Below are 19668 nucleotides of genomic sequence, written 5' to 3' on the forward strand. Positions count from 1 at the left end.
GACTCTCTCACTGAACTACACAGCCTCAGCATGTCTGTACTCTCTGCTCATATTGCCTTCATATTAAATCATTGTAACATTGCACACAAATCCTGCCTAACAAAAAAAGTCACTTCATTAGCATTCTAGTTCTTCATGTGAGTATACGGGCCAGAAGTAGGAGTGGCGTGGGCCGCAAGTGGCCCCCCGGGCCGCGAGTTCGACACCCCTGTTCTGCAGTATTGATCAGAATTTCATTAAACTTAAGAGAAAATGTAATACATTGTTTGAGAAAATGTATTTGGGTATAAAATTTTATTACAAGAGAAGATTAGGAAAATAGTGGGGCAGGCTTTAAAAAGCATTTGAACTATAACAAGAAGCCTCCGTGTCTCAATAACAAAGATGGTCCAAGGTACAAACCAGAATAGCAGCTTCAGACTCTTAAAGACTGTTAAGAACAGAGATACTAAGGCATATTTTGAAAAGTTACAATCACACACACATTCACACCATGCAAGTACGACTAAAAACAAAACGACGAGGCTCCTGTGTCTTTGAAAGCTCCTGTGTGTGTTGATTAGTGACTGGCTTCGTCATCACCTGAGGTCCTAGCTTAAGGATGAACCGCAGACAGGGCTGCTGGGTGCTTTCACAATGAGAGTCATTGAAATGTATTTCTCTTCTCTATAAAAGCTTATTCAGAAATGAGGGCAAAAAAGTAGAATAGTACAAAATCTGTGATCGCAGCAAAATGTAAAGAACACTTAACACACTTAAACATTAATGAAACATGAACGAGTTAAAGCAGACTAAGTCTTCTTCACCTCTCAGTCTCCAGCTGTGCTCTCTATGCTGTGCTACCAGCAGCCACCTCCATGTCTGAGGTCTGAAATGGGTTTATGGAGGTGGTCTCCATGGCCTGGTAAACGAGGAAGAGGAAAGTGGCCACGATGGCCAACAGGAAGAGCTTTATCCACAGAGACATGCTGCGCTGTGCTGCTTGGGTCTGCCCTGCAGGCGGGAGGCTGGAGGAGGTGGTTTTGGGTGGCAGGCTGGATACTCTGTTTACTGAGTAGCTCTGAGTGTAGGAGGAGATGCTGGTCTTGGTGGCTTTTGGAGAGAACAGGCTGTCATCACTCCACAGGTCACTGGATGTCACAGGGCGCCCTGCTGCTCCTCGGATGGGCCGGCGACAGGTGGCACTACAAGAGAAACATTTAAGATTTAATATTCACAGAGACCTCAGCTCGTCATGTAGAGCAGATAATGTACTGGACTTTCCACTGTTCTGAGTCTCGGTCAATCCAGTAACTGCTGTCAAAAAAAATCCTTGTTATGACAGCACTTACTGACCCTGGCCATGCCAAGTTAAAAGACACTGTAGAGACTTCTGCTCCACTTACAATGCCATGGACTAGTATTTGGCCCCTTCACACTTGTTAAAGTAGTAATTTTAATATCTTTTACTTTCGCTCTGGGGTTCATGTCCTGCTTTCTGTGGTGCCAACTTTAGAAGATCTCTGAATATTTATTTTACTGCTGACTAAAAACATCAAACTTCATTTCCGGTAAGAAAAGAACAGCCGACTGCACTTACGTGATTCCCGCTGGACCGCTCCGGTCATTAAGAAAGAGCTCCTTCAGAACGTCTTTCTCGTCTACTTTTAGGGTTTGATCACTGGCTGCGATTTTCTCCACCTACACAGACAAGAGAAATCAAGGTTAAGCTGGGAAATGAACACACTGTTGGACAGTGTAGATGCACAGCCCATCGTGTCCTCCTCTGCCACTCACTTCTCCCCCTCGATGCCTCCCTTGGACATCGATCGCCTCATTTTGTGCCAACGAAGGAAAAAGCAACACCCTATCTGATGCTGCTGTCGCATACGGAGCACCACCCGCATTGCCTTACCCGGGACCTTTCAGTAAAACAAACATCTGGCTGAGTACCACGGGACTCTGGTCCCAAGTCCAAAACAGGCCAGCGAGTGTGCTCGTCTTCCCAGATAAACTGAGCTTTGCTTTATTCGTCCTTTTGTGGTTAAATCAATTCTTAATCTCTCAACTGTCTTGAGTTATCCAGAAATGTGACGATCCACAACACTTTCCGTGTCTCCCACTTCAAGCCGGTTCATTTCAGAGGGCTTGAGAAAGAAGACAACGTCACCTCTTTAGGTCTGTGAAGAAGTTTAAGTTCTCATCAAAGAGGCTGCTGGAGAGTCTCAGGCCTACAGCTGAACAGACAACATTGTATCCACACGATGGGTATAAAGGAGCTGTTATTAATTGACCTTTATAAACCCCGTTCATGCCTTTGCAAAGGTTTTAACTTTCTTTTAAATAAATCTCAGAAAGTCAGTTTGGTTTAGATATTCAAATGATTTTTCACAACATCTGCCACCCTCAGCCTGCTGCTGGCCTTCATCTGACAGAAAGTAAAGGACCTCAGTCTTTCTCGTAAAGGGTTCTGTGTTCTTAATGAAGTCCCGTTAATTTGTCAGTGGAACCCTTTGAAATTCAGATTATCTGGTAGCAGCATAAACCAGATTGACTTGAAGTTTGTCTTGAATTTTTTAAATTAAGAAAAGGAGATGGTGGTTTTATTACTTCAGCAGGAGGAAGTAAATTAAGTGAACTGCATATTGAAGACCACGCTATATTCATTAACTTCCCTTAATCTGATTACGGAGCAATGAGAGAACCTCCACAATATTCACAACTGTACTTACTGAAATCATGGCAACACTGGTAGAAATGAAATGGAAAAACACCTCAGCAGGTGCATGTGCAGTGCCTGAGCAGCAGGGGGTTCTGTTGCTACAACCAGCAGCACAGTATCAGATCACAGCACTCACATTACATAACTTCACACTGCTGTTATTTCTTCAAATGAGTCTGGCCATGTTGCTCTTTAAGCAGCTTTGACTGTACAGACAGAGTGGGGAGAGGGCTAAAAGTGGACTGCTTCAGGTGGCTCCAGTAAACAAGGACACAAACAGACAGATATCACAGGCACTGTGGAGAAATTAATCCACATCATGTGGTTTGAGTGTGACTAGAAGCAAGCTGATCCACTGAAGCAGTCTCACACTGAGCTTGAGTGAGTGCACTTGAGCTTCGAGGATGAAGAAGATACCATGCCGTGTCAGAGGAAACTGTGATTAAAGGCAGCTGCAGGGGTCCCACTATATTACACTTACTACATCTGCATGATACGTCACAATGATCTGCTTCTTGCTGCCACATACAGCTTTGATCGCCAAAATCCAAAAAGTCCGGTCATTGGAACCATTCCACTTTCACTGATAGAGGAGCAGGGAGTCCTGTTCCTGAAGCAAAGACTTGTGGGTCACTTCCACACTTGTACTTTAGTTTTTCTGGTGCAGTATAAATTTCATTTCATATTCACGTACGTCTTTTCATACATGAATAAGAGCTCTATGAGAATTTAGCAGGTAAATTTTCAGCAGTTTCTCATATGTAGCACAGAGCAAGAGATACAGAGCCTGGTTCATTACAGGCCTTTTAAAGGACGCATGATGTGGTCCCTCCGAACTCCACACACAATACCCGTGGCCTTGCTCTCGGCTAGAAGCCTAATAGTCAAGAAGAACAGAACCATTAAAAACATGAGAACCTCTCTGAACGCACTTTCCGCTACAGTGCATTGACGGCATACAAAGTAAACATGGGTAAGAGCAGATTACCGTTGGATGCTATCAAGTAACGGACACCTAAGAGCCTCTTTGGGACTCCCCTCACCGCTTAGCCCGTTTCTAGGTGTGACACAAACAGAGTTGCAGCTTTAAAGAGTGACCAGCAGTGGAATTATGAACGGTCCGTGTCAAGCTGCTGCCGTCACAGATGAGTGGAAGCCATCACAGGGGGTCCCTGTGAGTAAGCGACACGCAGCTCTACTAACACAGCAGCCAGGCACTGACACAGAGCACCAGACATCCCTTTGTTCTGCTGCCAGTGACGGACATTGAGCGGAAAGAGTGACAGGTCTGTTCTCTGTAAGTGCGGTGAACACTCGTCTTACCGCAGCGTGCTGGCTGCTGTGGCTGCGAGTGGACATGACCGTCTTCTCTCTGCTCCTCACTGTTCTCTCAACCACAGGAGCTGGTTCTGGTTCCTCCACAGGCTCTGGACCACCAGCTGCAATCACCTCTGGCAAAACGGACAGTCACACAAAACACTATTTAAAACATTTAATACCTTATTTATTCATTCATTTCCAATTTTTATTAATTATTGACACATTTAATTCATTATTTAATGATGCATCTCTTTAATTCATTTTGGCACTCCTGACCCTGCTGCTGTGTTCATGAATTAATTTTATTGGTCAGCCTCACCCATCAAAGTCAGGGGGCGGGGTTAACAAGACAGGTCAATCCTAGATAATCTGATTGCTTTGAACTGGTGGTAGAGATGTCGCTAGCTCTGCTAACAGCTGACAGAGTGTACCGAGCGCTCAGCCCTGGCGTTCCAGGTTAACTGTTTTTTACATTAACTGGTTAGATTTTGTTACATTGTCAAAAACATGTCCATTATGCTAGCAGTGTCCAAGAATTCTTTACCCCCTCCCCCCTGCAATGGCTCTGCGCCCATTGTTAGGGCATATAGTTCAGGTAGTAACTATATGCTATAAATCACATAGAGCTGGATCAGGTGACCCTAGGTCTAGGCTGCTGGGGGATTCCCATGATGCACTGAGTGTTTCTTCTTCAGTCCCATTTTTCATTATGTGTTCATACACCTTTCTACGATGAATCATTAGTTATTAACCTCTGGCTCTCTTATACAGCGTCTCTTTGTCCTGTCTTCCTCCCCTAACCCCAACTGGACGCAGAAGATTGCTGCTCCTCGCTGAGCCTGGTTCTGCTGGAGAGTTCTTCCTGTTAAAAGGCGGTGTGGCCTTTTCATTCTCGCCAAAGCGCTTGCTCACAGTGGGTCATATGATTGCTCTCATTTTCTCTGTATTACTGAAGGCTCTTTACCTTGCAATGCTGCAGCCTTGAGGTAACTGTTGTTGTGGTTAAAACTGAAATAAAACTGAATTGAATTAACAAATTGACAACAAATTTTTTTCTTTATCTTTGGAGTCTTGGGAAGCTCCAGAGTCTGGAATTTGCAGGCAATTTGGAGCTCCTTTAATATGGCTATGTGGATATGTAGAAATACAGTAGTGAATTTTCTCCCGTGTGATGAGCTGGCTCTGGTTGATGTGATGGAGGACCGTCTTAAAGGAGAGATGATGGACCTCCAGCATTGCAACCTTTTCCTCAAAACCTCCAAGATAGTGGCAGACAAAGGTCAGGAGCTGGAGCTGCACTGACCCCATGCTACAGAAAGATGTCTGAATACATGCCTCAGCAGATCATGTGTTACACAACATAAAGCCCCCTTGAGGTAACTGTTGTTGTGATTTGGTGCTATATAAATAAAACTAAATTGCACCTGCTGTCTTGGAACGTCTGCCCCCCTCCTCCTTTCACGTAATGGTACGATCCCAGTCTGTATTTGATTGTGATATGATTGTGCCCCTCAAAATAAAGCCCCCACCTCTGCCTCCATGATTTTTCAGCAGGGCTGAAGATTCAGCCCCCACGTACTAACAGGCCATCAATAAATGACATATGAAATTATCTTGCAGGCCGGATACAACTGTATCAGGACATACGTTTGACATCTGTTCTACACACAACATCCCCTTCATCAACACACGATATCACATTTCTCATATAGGTGATGAGGGAACATTTCAAATCCAAGCACTCATTAAAGTGCAGCAGCGCTGAATGAGCTGCACCGTGGGTCCTTCCTACCGTCCTCCCTGTCACTGTAGAGGTCAGACTCTGAGCCTACGAGCATCAGCTGTGGTGGCGGAGGCTGTGGAGGCCCTTCATCCAGCAACTTTTGTAGCTTCTTCTCATACAGCTTCCGGGTGGAGGCTGGGAGGACAAGACAAGGGTGATGTTGTAGCAGTGAAACCAACCTGGTTAATCCAGTAATGGGAGAAGTATCTGTCCCCTTCCTAATTTTTTCAAGTTTCACTACAGCTCATAGAATAAATGCTGTTTGCAGACAGTCAAGCAAACTATAAGCAATCTCAGCAACCTTGCTGACGACCAAAGCAACAACGTTTTTGGTGCAACACCCTCTTTGCAACCAATTTTCCCCTGGGACTGTCTGCATCTGTCATTTTACAAATGCGCAGTGAGTGCAGTCTCTGTGCCCACTACGGTGTCTGCAATGGTGAGCAGGATTACACTCACCCACAATTGGCCCCACGTCTAGTCCACGCTCGAGCAGTTCATCCCTCAGGCTCTTGTCACTCAGCGCAGTCACATCAAGCTCAGTCGGTCGAACCTTGTCTGTTTTCCTGGTGGCTTTCTGTGGAAAACAGCAGGGCAGCACACAAAACAAATGATCAGAGCCAGAACGGAGCCAGCGATAGATTTTTTTTAGCCTGAAGGCAAATAATCACAAAGTAATGACTGACAAGAGTCACCTAACACAGTTTCATTTTCAAAGAACCAGCACACACACTGCTAAGTTCACCAAGCCATCAAAAATAAATTAAAAAAAAATAAATTAAAAAATACTTAGACGTTAAGCAACATTAAAAATGAATACTGAATTATATACTCAGTTGCAGTGCCAGCCTCACACAGACACACACACCTACAGCTGGAGTAGTTAGCGTGCATCATGTTAAACTTTAGGACTGTCAGAGGTCAGTAAAGCTGCTGATTCAACAACACTCAAATATTAAATTGTTACCATAAACATTAACACTAACCATTGACAATTCCGATGTTTCCATGTGTTTTTATGTATTCGTATTGGTTAACAGACTTCAGTGAACAGGATTTACAAAGGGGTTATACATACAATAAAGAAGTTACCCGTTTTGTAGGTACCTTTATGACTCTGTGTTACTGTACCAACATGATCCCTAATCCAACCAATCTGTTGTTGGTCACTTAAAATATCTTTGTACATCTATTGTTATATATGCTTCTTTCTCTCCCCGAAGCTGATTTTATGGTCAAAGGTAGCACCTCCTCTCTGCCTGCAGACAGCTCTGTGGTCAGATGGAGGCAGTGTACAGTCTGTGGGCCACTCTGCTTGTGTTGTTGGTAAGTGAAGTTCTAAACCTGACAGTGCTGAAGTGAAACTCTGTGTTAGAAACAAGGAAACATATCGCTGCAGTCACTGCCTGTGCTTTTAGTGCTGGATTTCTTTCTTTTTTTTGCAGTTCTCTCCCTCGTGCTGAACCCCACTATCGCTCCTTCTCTATTCTGGCCCAACATTTTGAGACAATTATGTCATCTGGTTCAGGTGATGTGTAGTCAGGATCTTGGAAGAGTGCACAGGAGTGCGTCTCAGATGGGTGAAAAGCCCTCTCCCCCCCTCTGTCACCCGGAATAGTGTAGCAGAAGGACTCTGCTCATAACATGGGAACTCATGTGAACGACAGAAGTCAAACTGCAGAAATTTTCCAGAGCAGAAAGGTGGTTACCACCTGTAACGTTCTGGATAACACTGCTGTCACTGCACATAAGCAAAGCCTTTTTCAAAAATCCAGGAGTAGTATGCAGGAAGATTCGTTATTTTATGAATACTTCATTCCTAAACCACCGTTGAGCAGATGTGAAAACTTACTCATGTACACAAACACGTTCTTTAATTTCCTGAAAGGAAGCTGCCAGGGGAAATATTTAGGGAGGAGAATGGGACCGTCTGAAGATGCTGGAGGCGCTTCATCATAGTCTGAAGTTTTACTTAGCGGCTGACAGGAAATTACTTGTGAGGCCAGCATAGTGGCATGATGCTGTGTCTCCTAATTAACAAAACTAAAGGCAGCTCTGCCTTGGAGCAAATCAAATAAACGTACAGTAAATATGTTGCTGAATGCAGCAGCGACATCATACTTCTGAAGACTCAACAGGACAGCTGTCGATAGCTTGTTGGTGGACAGGAACCCTCAGCTTTCTTCTTAGCTAGGCGCTACATGGCTCCAAAGGAGCGTACATGTGTGTGTTGAATGCACAGCTATAAAAATGTGACTCCTGGTTATTGAAGTAGAATTTACGGTCAAGCAGAGCGACCACATTTGCTGTCCACTGTACTCCACGAACTGCCGTCTGACTGCAGAGGGAGAGCAAAGCTCTAACATACAAAGAGCTGAAGTGAAACTCTGTATTAGAAACAATGACAATTGTGAAACAGCTGGATGTGAACCCAGCTGTTTCACAATCACAGCAGCAGCTCCAAAGACTGCAAGAGTGGAAGGAGGAGGAGGAGGAGGAGGAGGAGGAGGAGAAGTGCCTCTGCAGACCACACCCTGGCCTTTACAGCCATAACTGAACTAAAGAGCTCACAGCTCTGTGGAACAAACTCACTGTGGACTCTCAGACTCTTCATAGAGTCCTGGACAGACGCTCACACATTCCTCACACTTTACAACAATCCATCCAAATCTCATTCAGACCAACATCTAATCTGAAAACATGAAGCTTTGCAGACTCGAAGAGTCACAGCGAGTATCCTCTTTCATGTCAGTCACTGAAAAATGTCAGGAATTCATTTTTGGGCACCTCCCTTTGCAGCCTGTAATCCCTCAGGTATGTGAGCAGCAGCTTTCACAAGATAAACGGCATCAACACTCTAGTGCCAAGACACCAACTATGCTGAGTCGGAGTTCTTCCTAGCAAAAGCATTTCCTCAATGTTCACAATGATAATGTAAGCAGCTGCAGGAAAACATCTGTCTGCTCCACCACCTAAACCATGAAACCGCACTAAACACTCACTGCAAGAGCCACAGCACATGGTGGCTCAGTTATAATAATGGATTGGATTTATATAGCGCTTTTCAAGGCACCCAAAGCGCTTTACAATGCCACTATTCATTCACTCTCACACATCACCTCTGCAATCATTATACTCTTATTGAAACATCAGGCCTTTGGACAACATGGAAATGTGTACTTTTTATAAAAACTACATACTAGTATCATCTAGTACTGCCTGTAGTTTTAAAGTGGGCACACATCCCACTCACTTTAAAAGTGGAAACGTGTAAGATGCACTGTTTCTGTTACAACCTGAACTGATCATCAATCTGCGTCACAGCCAAATTCAGCTATTTCATGAGAAACCCGCTAAAAAACAGGCTGGAGTGCCAGCCTCCCCAAGGGACAAAGTGGGAGGGCTGCTTCAGGAAGGATACCCTGCAGACTTCAACACCGCCTCCTGGTCTATAATAAAATGCTAAATAGTAGTGTCACTCCTGTTTTCAGACACTTTGCTCTGTCAGACCTGAACAGACATCAGTTCGAACACCTGCCAGTTTGTCCCATTTCCTCCTCAGCATCAGAACAAATCTCTTCCTGACTGAGTGCATGTCTGCCAGCTCCTCTAACCTCAAACTCTTTATCCCACCTACAAAAACGAGTAACCGCTGTGCACATGAGCGCGCTGATGCAGAGCTGAAAACTATCAAAAGGCTCTCGTTCCAGTTCAATGTAGTCGGCAGAAACCTTCATTCACAGATCTGTGTCTGTGTCTCTGTCTACATCTTTTCTGTATGTGCGCTAAAACTTTCTTCTGCGTCACGATGGAGAGTCCCCAGCTGCTGCGGGATTAGTAAGGATGGGGCTGGAACTGAAGCAAAGAAGGAAACTCTGTGGGGAGGTGAGACCTGTGAGACTGGTTTGTGGGAAGTGATCTGGATTTGCTCTGCGATTCATTCACGAGACTGCCTTATACTTTCAATCGGAATGACGTTTCCAGTTATGTCTGTGAGGAGAGAGCGCACGTTTCAATGTGAGCCGTGTCCGATGGATGTGTTCTGAACATCCGAAACTATGCTGCGAACATTTACAGTAGTTAACAGACGACGAGTTCAGAACGTGGATTTTGGTGGCTGAGTAATCCTGGTGGGTGTGGAAGTGTGCAAATGAGACGGGAGTGGGAGAGCACTTACTCTACCGGAGGAGCGGCTGGTGTCAGGCAGCGCGGGCGGAGGCAGCTCCTCGTCGCTGGAGAACGAGTCCGCAGCTGCAGCCGCGGGGCGTGTGCTTTGGCCGGCCAGCTTCGTAAGATACAGCTGCACGTACACGTCCTTCGTGGGGTTGCCGCTCGGGAGCTCCACGTTGTTGGCCAGCAGCTCGCTCTTTAGCTTCTCCTTGGTGAGCACAGAGGGGTCGCCCAGGTACTCCGGCATGTCGGCGAGAAGACGACCGGGCAACGGGTCAGCAAGTAACAGCTAGCAGAAAACAGCGGAGCCGCTGATGGCGGATCGGGCAACCAGCGCCGCCCACTGGACCGAACTGGCAGAGTAGCGTGTGCTTCAAAGAAGCACGTGGATATGAGCTGCTGTCTATCCTCTCGCTCCCTCCTCCTCTCGGGAGAAGGAAGGAATTAAAGTGGGAAGAAATGAGGAATGCTGCACGGTCCTGGCCGGAAGTGGCAGTTGGTAAAGCCCACCTCCTTCCGCTACAAGCTGGGACTGATCAGAGCCAGAGGCTCAGTCACTGCGCAGAACTCATGCCCAGTGAAATCCAGCTCTTCATTCACAGACTGCTCACTGAGGAACTGGATACAGGAACACCATTAGATGTAATGTGATCATGTTAGACACGAAGATCCTTTTGGGTTCTGTCACTGAAAATTTGCTCAGATGTCACAGTTATGGATATTTGTGCTTTCTAGTTCACACCTGATGATCAGCTCTGTTGCAGAAGTCAGCCAGTGCTACATTATTTTATAGATTTAATTCTCTGAAACTGATGAACTATTGTTTACTCAATACAAAAAGTGTAGTTAGCAGAGAAACTCCCAGACCTTCCTCACCAGCAAACGTTATGGTTATGTTCTTTTCAGCATCTGGAGTGTGTATTTACAGTAAGCCTGCACATTTGGCAGGCGCGACGGTCAAGAAATAAAAGCTCAAAGTCCCTTTTTCTTTGTGCATTACTTTCAAATAAAAGTGTAATGCTCAGTTTATTTCATCACTGTGCACAAATGAAGACAAACCAAACAAGAAATAATCTCCTCTCCTTTGTCACAAAACAATATTAGCTTTGATTTGGACACTTTAGAACAACTTTAGATACTCAAGCAGAACACTGTAAAATACTCAAAGCAATGCTTCTTTAAGAAATGAAAGCCTCAGAACTTGAGCACTAACTCATTTATTCCTGTAACCATGAACAGAAAACAAGCCTTGGTCCAGCTCATCAAACACCTCAACACTGAAACCAAAACCGATGATGATGATGACGTCGTGCAGTTTGGGGTTGGCGGCTCTACATTAATAGAAGTTAGAGGACAGACAGAAGTGGGCTGATCAGAGAGAAAGCAGGCAGCAACGAGCTCACACTCACAGCTCTACTGCTTCACTCTGCAGCCCATGCTGTCCATGGACTGTCGGTGTGCAGGTGAGTGGACTGATGCTGTGACAGACAGGCCAGTCTTAGTGTCCACATCAGTTCTGATGGATGAAAATGCTCTGGACTTGGCTCCTTTCGTGGATCTCGTTGAGGCTCCAGAAGGCGACGCCCTCTCCTCAGGCTTTGATCTCAGGGGTGGAGGTGTACAGCTGCTCAGGGTTCTCACTCCCCAGGTCCTCTGAGAAGGAAGTGAAGAACAATGTGATACATGACAGTGTAATATCATCGTATGTGTGTGTACACACACACACACACACACACACACACATATATGTAATCATACTATGTTCTGTAAATATACACATACACAAACATTTTACATGCTGCCACAGTTTAAACTCGAGTATTTTCCATGTGGTCATGACATGGTTTGAAAAATGTGCTACGCTGTGGTATAACATCATATGGATAGTTCACAGAGCTCTGAGGTCAGAACAGATGACTGGTCAGCAGCAGCACCGCCTCACAACCTTTGTCTCTTGTGCATATACAGTGCACAACACCACACAACTGAAACAGTGTTGCCAAAGACTGCTTTGTATTGCTCTAATCTTTATAAAAACTTTTTCATTCATTCGTTCAGCATTGTTGTCATTACAGTAACAGTGCAACAGTGTAACTGAATCCAGATGAAAGCATGAACACGTGTCATCAGTTCAGAGTTCAGACTTACCAGGAAGGACACACTTCCACAGGCCGTAGGTTTTTCCCACCGCTGTCTGCCACAGTCGGAGAGTGCCGTCCTCCGAGCCGCTCGCATACAGCTCCCCGTCAGGACTGAAGCGAACACAATGCACCGGACCAAAGTGCCCCTTGTAGGATTCTGCAGACACATGAGCAGCAGCACCATCAGTTTCCGATTGGTCTATGAAAACATAAAGGAGTAACTGACCAAAGAATCAGGGTTTAACCTTTTTTTTACATTTACAGATAAGTAAGTAAGTAGATCCTGTCATGAACTGAGCTGAGCTGGTCAAACAGCGAGTTTAAAAAAAAACCAAAAAAAAAAAAAAAAAAAAAAAACACAACCCCCTCTCTCTCTAGTGACAGCAGAACAGAAACGTTGGGATATGTGAAACTGAAATGAAAACAGAACCTCGTGAACCCAGATGTTTTTAAATTAGTCTCCTGCTCTAGCACGCTGGCAACACATGTTTTTCATTACGCTCATTTTGAATTTGATCTCAGCAACACATTGGCAGCAAAAGACTGGGGGAAGAAAAAAAACAAACAAAAAAAAGAATCAGCTCGTGGAATGTCCTGGTCAGGAACACGAGTGGGAATGAAAAGATCATTTCTGTTAGAGAGCCAGAGGTTCACATTCAGTAAAAACTGTATCGTGTACAGACTACGACAATCTGGTGACGTCTCTGCGTGCAAGGGACAAGGCCAGACATAAGTATTGGATAGCTGAGACATTCAGGGCTCAGCGGAAAAGTGAGAAAAGTCAGCAGCTGCTCCCCTCAGCAGTTAAAAGAAGCGAGGATGGTGCACAGGGGGAAACACAGCCCTGTCCTCTCTTCCACAGTTGTGTGGCTGCCATCAAATTCAAAATGAACGGTTTGCTCAGTGCGATTATTCAATATGTTTCCTAGGTTCTGTTGTGAATAAAATACGAGTTTATGACTTGCATTTATTCTGTATTGACAGGTTCTGTTTCTAATTTCATTAAAGGAGTCAGACTGCTCCTCTTCATGATACAATGGAGCACTCTGCTGCTCACCCAGCTCTTCCTTAGTGCTGTAGTCAAACTTGTAGAGCTTGAAGTCATCACCACCGGCAACAAAGAAGTCCTTTTCTGGATGCAAGGAGGCTGAGTTGATAGGAGCTGGGGCCTCCACAGTCTTGATCAATTCCAAGCTTGATAATATTAATAAAAATAGAAACAAATTTAAATTATAAATGATGAATGCTTAATCAATAACAAAGTCAGTAATAAATCAGCATTAATAGAGGTGGTGGATGCCCTCTGTTTTATACACGTCACTCATTGACAATGAACGGGTGTGGCTGCAGGCTGACCTCAGAGCGTTGTAGAAAGCGATGGTCTTTCCATACGTGATCACAAGAATCTGTCCATCAGCTACGTACTCCATGCTGCTCACGGACGTGTCAAAGGTCAGTGTTTTCACCTCCTCCATGGAGCTCCTGTCCCACAGCCTACACACATGAACAGAGTGGTTGCTATGTCTACTGTCAGAAGTGAGAGGTAAGACGGGTGAGGGCGTGTGTCACAGTGCACTGACCGGATGGTTTTGTCGTCAGCAGCAGAGAGGATCTGCTGATCGTTGTTGCACCATAGAGCCTTTTTTATGGCCGACGTGTGGCCCGAAATTTCCTGTGGAGCTGACAGGGACACAGAAGCAACAGCCAGACACATTATACCACACCCAGAATCACTTCCTCCTGGTTTAGTGCCTCAGTAAACATCACATTGCAGGCTACCTCTACACCTGCTATAGCTCAACCTTTGACCTTCAGGGCATAAAATTTCATAACTGCATTTTCTTCTTTGGGGCATATCTAGGTTTTGACGTGTCCAGGATCTTTCTGTGAGGTTACAGTGAGCTGTGAACTGCTCCAAGCTGTGCTGACAGTAACCATCTGCTCACTGTAAACAAGTGATCGATAAAGGCAACTTCCTCCACCAGCACAGACGGCACCTTCTTCATGAGTTACCATAGTAACACCTGCTGCTGTGGAAGTTTTCACAATAAACTGTTACATTGTATATAATTATTTACACTTGATGAATTTGTCAGCTTCATCTCAAAAGAGTGATCATGCAGATCATTTTGTGATTTTACCAAGTCTTACTGTGTGTTCCAGCACAAACCAATGCTGCCGGCTGCTGTATAACCACCCACACAGCTCTGCAGTACATGCAGCAAGTGGCTAGTAATGGTCTAGCGACAGTACATATGGATATGTGGGAGCATGTACTGGTCATATGGTCCACACATACACGTGTGTGCATGAGCATGTCCACTTACCTGCTTCAGGGCTGCTCAGGTCATAGATACGCAGCAGTTTGTCGTTACCTCCAGTTAGCAGGCAGTTGCTGTCCTGTCAAAAAGAAGCACGTATTCATGGGAGGCTCTTCACTCCCACCCAACAAGCACAGAGAGTAAAGCTGGATTTATAATCCTGCACATGTGTCATTTTGCAAACAGTTTTCAGTTGTAAGAGGAGTGAGGGCGTGGGGGCTTGTCACTAGGGATGGGTATCGTTTAGGTTTTATCCGATACCGGTGCCAAATCGGTACTTTTGAAACGGTGCCGGTACTCAAACGGTGCTCAAACCGGTGCTTAAAGAATGGAGAACACAAAATTGGTCCAAAAACCTCTCATGTTCAACTGTTTTTTGTAAAAATATAACAATGTTAGCCTTTTCTGCAGCTATGGGGCATATATGGTATCACTCTTGGCTGGAAGCAGTGCTTAAACAATGGAAAAAACACAAACTTTGTCCAAAACCTCTCATGTTGAACTGTTTTCCACTTTTTCTTTGGTCATTTTAGCCTTTTTAGCCAGGGTGAAGGGAGTATCTGCCATCAAACAAGAAGACAGCCGGATGTAGCTATGATGATGTTTGCTAGTTCACCTTACATGCATTAATGTAATAACGTGGTTAGCCTACTCACGCAGAGAAGAACGGCTGCTGCTGCCATCATCATCCGTCATCATTTCTGCTACACTGGCAGGGCTAGGGGCCAGGACTCTCCTCTTCGTGTTTTTGGGGGATGTTGCATATCAGGCAACCCACCCGCAGTAGATGTGCTCGGTGTGAGGTCTCGCAGCAAGCTATCAAATACGGCGCATTTCTGGGCTTTTAAAAAAAAAAACGCTATGCGTCGCCAGGTGTTTCATCGGATTTGAGGTGTTACCTCCTTTGACAGTATCACAGTATCAGCTTAAAGCACTTGTTGCAGGCTGCTGATTTTGCATATTTTGCTATGAAGTACAGCCAGACTTTTAACCGCTTCGCCTTGGACATTTTTAATCTGTAGCTCTGCTTTAACAGAACGTACGTACGTACCTGGCCCCGCCTACTATCCTCGGAAACGTAAAATGATTGGCTAGAATCTAAAGTGTATCACAGCTCAGGAAAAAAAAAGCACCGAAATAAAGCACCGAAATGTACGCTGCTTTTCGGTCTGGTTACTACCGTTTATGTCAGAACCAGTGCCATCATGGCACCGGACACCGGTACCCATCCCTACTTGTCACCCATGTGAGACATGCTACCGAATGTTGATTGGTTGATAAGTGAGCCGGAATAGAGCAGGAAGCTATAGCAGAGTTCAATGAGGACGAGGCAAAACGCAAAAAACAAGCTCAAAAAACAAAGCATGAAAAGCACAGACAGTGACACATTTCATTGTTCCACAGAGCTGTGAGCACTATAGTGCAGTTATGGCTGTAAAGGCCAGGGCATGGTCTGCAGAGGCACTTTTCTCCTCCTCCTCTCGCAGTCTTTGGAGCTGCTGCTGTGATTGTGAAACTGCTGAGATCCCACCGAGACTCAGACACAGGAGCTTGCCACTTCATGTGCCCTCCATATCTCTCACTTTGTCAACCAGTATCCAAACGTCATCATTGAATCCCTCTCATTTTCTGTGGGTTCTCTACCTTGTTTGTGTGTGTGTGTGTATTTGTATAATATTTATTTTTTCACTTTGAAAGTGAAGTTTTTGTGGGTAAACACTTGCTCTGAGTTCTTTAAGTGTGGTGCTTTATTCAAAATTCATGGTGCCCCAAATGTGTCCATCTGAGTACACTATTCCAGAGTTCACCAGGAGTGGGAGAACTTCTAAGTGATTCTTAAGGTGTTTTCACAGCTGTGCGCTTAGTTCATTTAAATCAACGTGATTCAACCCCGATCAGAACCAACTACCCAAACCTCTACATTACAAGCTTGAGCTAAAAAAAGGTTATGTAGCCATCTCCTGATGATTGCTCAATCATCCAGGTAAGAAAATCCCACAAACGTTTTCAGTGGGAGAAACGTTTTTTCAGACTGATGAACAGAATGCTTTGTATTCTGGGATGGAACAAGGTACTACAGATGTGCAAAGGTCTGTACGGGCTAGAAGCTACCTGTGAAATGAATGTAAATTCTCCAAGTTTTCCAATAATACACAACACAGCACTTTCTTCCATCCCAGACACATCTAGCCAATGAGCAGACTGAACATTCTCACGCGGTTTGTAGTGTTGCATTTTGGCTCGAAAAGCTACAAGTTTGCAAACTCATCAAACAATTCAGACCAGAGGAAACCAACTATAGGTGAGAAAACACCTCACGCACTACAATAGGTTATCCAGATAATCTGTTTGCTTTTGAAGGCAATACTGTAACATGCATCCGGTGAATCTTTGCAAACAGCATATTTAACTAATATTTATTACGAGGCACCGCGTGCCTGACATTGTAACTGGAGCTGAACACTGCTAAAGCTTTGGCCCTAGAATCACTACGGGCATGCAGGCTCAAATGTTTACTTAAACATTTGAGCTTAAATCTTAAATCTTTTACTAAATGGTGATTTGAACTTGAGCAGGCCAGGGCCTGTTAACTTCTGGTTAGTGATCAACATTGACAAAGAACTTGTTTCACAGCACTGACTGGACTAAAATGTTACCTTATCAACTATATTCTGTTCTTGGTGAAAGGTGTGCATCAATTTAAACCCACAAGTAGAGAAACACATACAGAAACACATGATGAAGTGCACTGACCTGAGTAAAGCTGACAGTTTTCACAATGTGTTTGTGTGCCAGAGACAGGACCTCATCTCCACTCACTGCATCCCACACCTTTCTGCAAAAGTCCACAAGGGAGCTGTTAACAGTGACCTCACACTGGGGGTGTGTGTGTGTGTGTGTGTGTGTGTGTGTGTGTGTCAGTGTAATATGTGTGAATGCAGAGGCTGCTTTATACAAGAGACAAAGTCAGAAGACACATATATGCAGAAAACTCATTCAAAGCTCAGTGTGCAAAACTGTTTCCTCTGTGACATACATGTGATAGAACAAGTCAGAGCCTCGTCTTACAAATCAGTGAGAATGACGGGTACATCAATATATTGGCTTATAACAGACTCTTGGAAAATAAGAACATTTAGCGGGACTAAAGATTTAGCTGTTGTGTCACTGAATTGTCCTTGCTTTGCTGGAACAAAGGGATAGATAAGAATGAAATAATAGGCGCAGCAAGATATTCTATTGTCCACAGAGTTCAGCTCATGATCACACTAATAAAAATGGCTTTACTTTATTCAGTGTAAAGCTTTTTCTTAGAAGGATGCTGGGAAAGCAAGGGTCACCATGGTGACCATGTCTATCACAAAGGCATGTGGGCTACGTCACTGCTATAGCCAAGCTAGAAAGGTCCCTGAAGCCTGTACTAGCACTCACATCTAAGTGATCGATTTTCAATACCATAGCATGAAGCAAAACAGCCGTTTAAGGTTATCCTGAAATGAAATGAGACCAGATCACACATGAACTGAGGTTTCAGAGTACATACAACAATACAACACTGCCAATGGATGCATGACAGATTATCCACAGAGAGGAGCACTGAGGATAACTGCCTCTTTCAGGCTAGTTTAGTCTGAGTGTGTGAACTCACGCTGTGAAGTCGGCAGCAGCAGTCGCTGCTTTGGTGGCGTCTGTGTTTAGAGTGGCTCCCCAGACAGCGCCCTTGTGACCCAGAAACGTTCCTATCCAGTCCCCTGTGTCTCCCTGGCGCAACATGGGCTTGCCATCTGATGGAGAGAAGCAGAGAGGATGTGAGCATCACAGTGTAACGGCAGGGGGCAGTAAGGATAATCCACAGGTGTCTGCTAGGTCCTGCTGACCGTGCGACAAGCAGGGGTCACTGACTTCTAGGGTGACATTTGGTTGTTGCTAGGTAAAATTGGTTGTAAAGAGTTGGTACTGCATTGAAAACCTCCTTGCGGTTGCTCTTTTTGCTAGCAGACTGCCACGTCACAGTTTGTATGGAACATGCAGACTTGTCTGCAAGCACTTGCCAATTAGTTGCTAAGTGGTAGTGAAAGTTAAGAGTGCAGTGCAAACAAAAAGCAAAAGCTGCATCTTTTGCAATGTGTTGGTTTAACCCCGGAACAGTTAGGCACAACCTTGACACTGAAGGCACACTTTCACTGTTCAGAAAATGTTTGCCTTCAGTTGTAACAGCTTCACTACTGCTCACTTCAATACTGATTAGTTGGTGAGTCAGCATCCTCCATGCAAGCTATTAATGACTCTTCCTAAAAGAAAGAAAAGGAAAAAAATGAACTTAACCTAGTAAATCTAGGAATAGGAACACTGTTTGCTCTCAAACACCATCTTTCTCAGGGCTGTTTAGTTGCAGATCTGTAGCAACTCAGTGACATGAACACCATCTGACAGCCCAGAGACGATCATTATCTGATCATGGACTTTAGGACATGATCAGATAATGATAAACAGGATGTAATCTTTTCTATACTTTTTCAACAAAGTTGTACAATTCGAGATCAAACTTTAGGAGGAAGGTAAACCATCAGTAGTTAAGCTAGCCGCATGTGCCTCTCTCTCTCTCAGGCTCACACACATATGCGCCCCCGAGCGCACACAGACACACTTAATGACACCAGAAAACAATACAAAGACACAAAGTCAATCAATGGAAGAACATCATGTTTTATAAAGGGCTCATTTTAAAGCCCAACCCGCAACAGACCACGTCCAGAAGTAACACCAGATTCTCACAGGCTACTTTATGTTCATAGTCCTGCCAACACCTCTCACCCTTGCAGGCGCTGATGAGGAAGTATCCATAAGGAGTAATTCCACTGAAGGCCAGGTCCACCACAGGCCGGGTGTGACCGGAGCAGGTGAGGGGAGTCTGTCTCATCGCCATGGTCCTCCGGCCGGCCGGGAGACGGTTTGCACTGATAGAGGAGACGGTTGGATGCTAGCGGCTAGCTAGCAAGCTAGGAAAACTAGCGGAGTAGAAGGAAAACAAGATAACAAGCTAGCTTTGTAGGTTATGTTCCGTTGGATAGCAGTTAGCTGCTGCTCACACTGTGAATCAGAAAGAATAAACTGTAGGTCTGTCGTACAGCTCTACCTTCCAGCGAAGGAACGGCTACCGTGCTAATAGCTACAACATTGCAACTAACTAGCAACGTGCGACACGGCCAAACAACCATAGAGACGACGATG

The 19668-nt window shown here is 44.8% G+C and overlaps 2 protein-coding genes across 4 annotated transcripts; both read right to left on the minus strand.

Moving 5' to 3' along the window:
• Nucleotides 1-275: 275 nt before the first annotated feature.
• On the minus strand, nt 276-10390 carry tmpoa (thymopoietin a). Of its 2 annotated transcripts, XM_085381181.1 has the most exons (6): nt 9982-10390; nt 6264-6381; nt 5814-5939; nt 4025-4152; nt 1580-1680; nt 276-1184 (listed from the first exon to the last, which is right to left on the minus strand). In XM_085381181.1, exons 1-6 carry the CDS (start codon nt 10219-10221, stop codon nt 830-832), a joined length of 1068 nt encoding a protein of 355 aa, XP_085237307.1. In that variant the 5' UTR covers nt 10222-10390; the 3' UTR covers nt 276-829. The 2 variants fall into 2 exon arrangements, with proteins under 2 accessions (XP_085237307.1, XP_085237308.1); XM_085381182.1 differs by lacking the exon at nt 5814-5939.
• Nucleotides 10391-10956: 566 nt separating this feature from the next.
• Nucleotides 10957-19655, minus strand: strap (serine/threonine kinase receptor associated protein). 2 transcript variants are annotated; one of them, XM_085381183.1, is made up of 9 exons: nt 19252-19655; nt 18086-18221; nt 17191-17272; nt 14443-14515; nt 13696-13795; nt 13472-13609; nt 13173-13309; nt 12123-12314; nt 10957-11627 (listed from the first exon to the last, which is right to left on the minus strand). In XM_085381183.1, the coding sequence occupies exons 1-9, from the start codon at nt 19361-19363 to the stop codon at nt 11566-11568; spliced, it is 1032 nt and encodes a 343-aa protein (XP_085237309.1). In that variant the 5' UTR covers nt 19364-19655; the 3' UTR covers nt 10957-11565. The 2 variants fall into 2 exon arrangements, with proteins under 2 accessions (XP_085237309.1, XP_085237310.1); XM_085381184.1 differs by having other exon boundaries at nt 12123-12272; nt 19252-19651.
• Between the last annotated feature and the right edge of the window lie 13 nt (nt 19656-19668).

This window comes from Rhamphochromis longiceps, linkage group LG15, assembly GCF_057381845.1.
Source record: "Rhamphochromis longiceps isolate RC_006_pf linkage group LG15, R_longiceps_female_GT1.1, whole genome shotgun sequence".
Taxonomy (NCBI): Eukaryota; Metazoa; Chordata; class Actinopteri; order Cichliformes; family Cichlidae; genus Rhamphochromis; species Rhamphochromis longiceps.

Bases quoted from the DNA above. Each gene is read 5' to 3' on its own strand.
- tmpoa (XM_085381181.1), bottom strand. From the start codon at position 10,221: ATGCCGGAGTACCTGGGCGACCCCTCTGTGCTCACCAAGGAGAAGCTA. The intron at 5,940-6,263 runs GTGAGTGTAATC...TTGTCCTCCCAG, and splicing joins AGACGTGGGGCCAATTGTGG to CCTCCACCCGGAAGCTGTAT. The intron at 4,153-5,813 runs GTAGGAAGGACC...CCGTTTTGCCAG, and splicing joins CTACAGTGACAGGGAGGACG to AGGTGATTGCAGCTGGTGGT.
- strap (XM_085381183.1), bottom strand. From the start codon at position 19,363: ATGGCGATGAGACAGACTCCCCTCACCTGCTCCGGTCACACCCGGCCT. The intron at 13,310-13,471 runs GTCAGCCTGCAG...AATATTATCAAG, and splicing joins GCTTTCTACAACGCTCTGAG to CTTGGAATTGATCAAGACTG. The intron at 12,315-13,172 runs GTGAGCAGCAGA...ATGTTTTCATAG, and splicing joins CAGCACTAAGGAAGAGCTGG to ACCAATCGGAAACTGATGGT.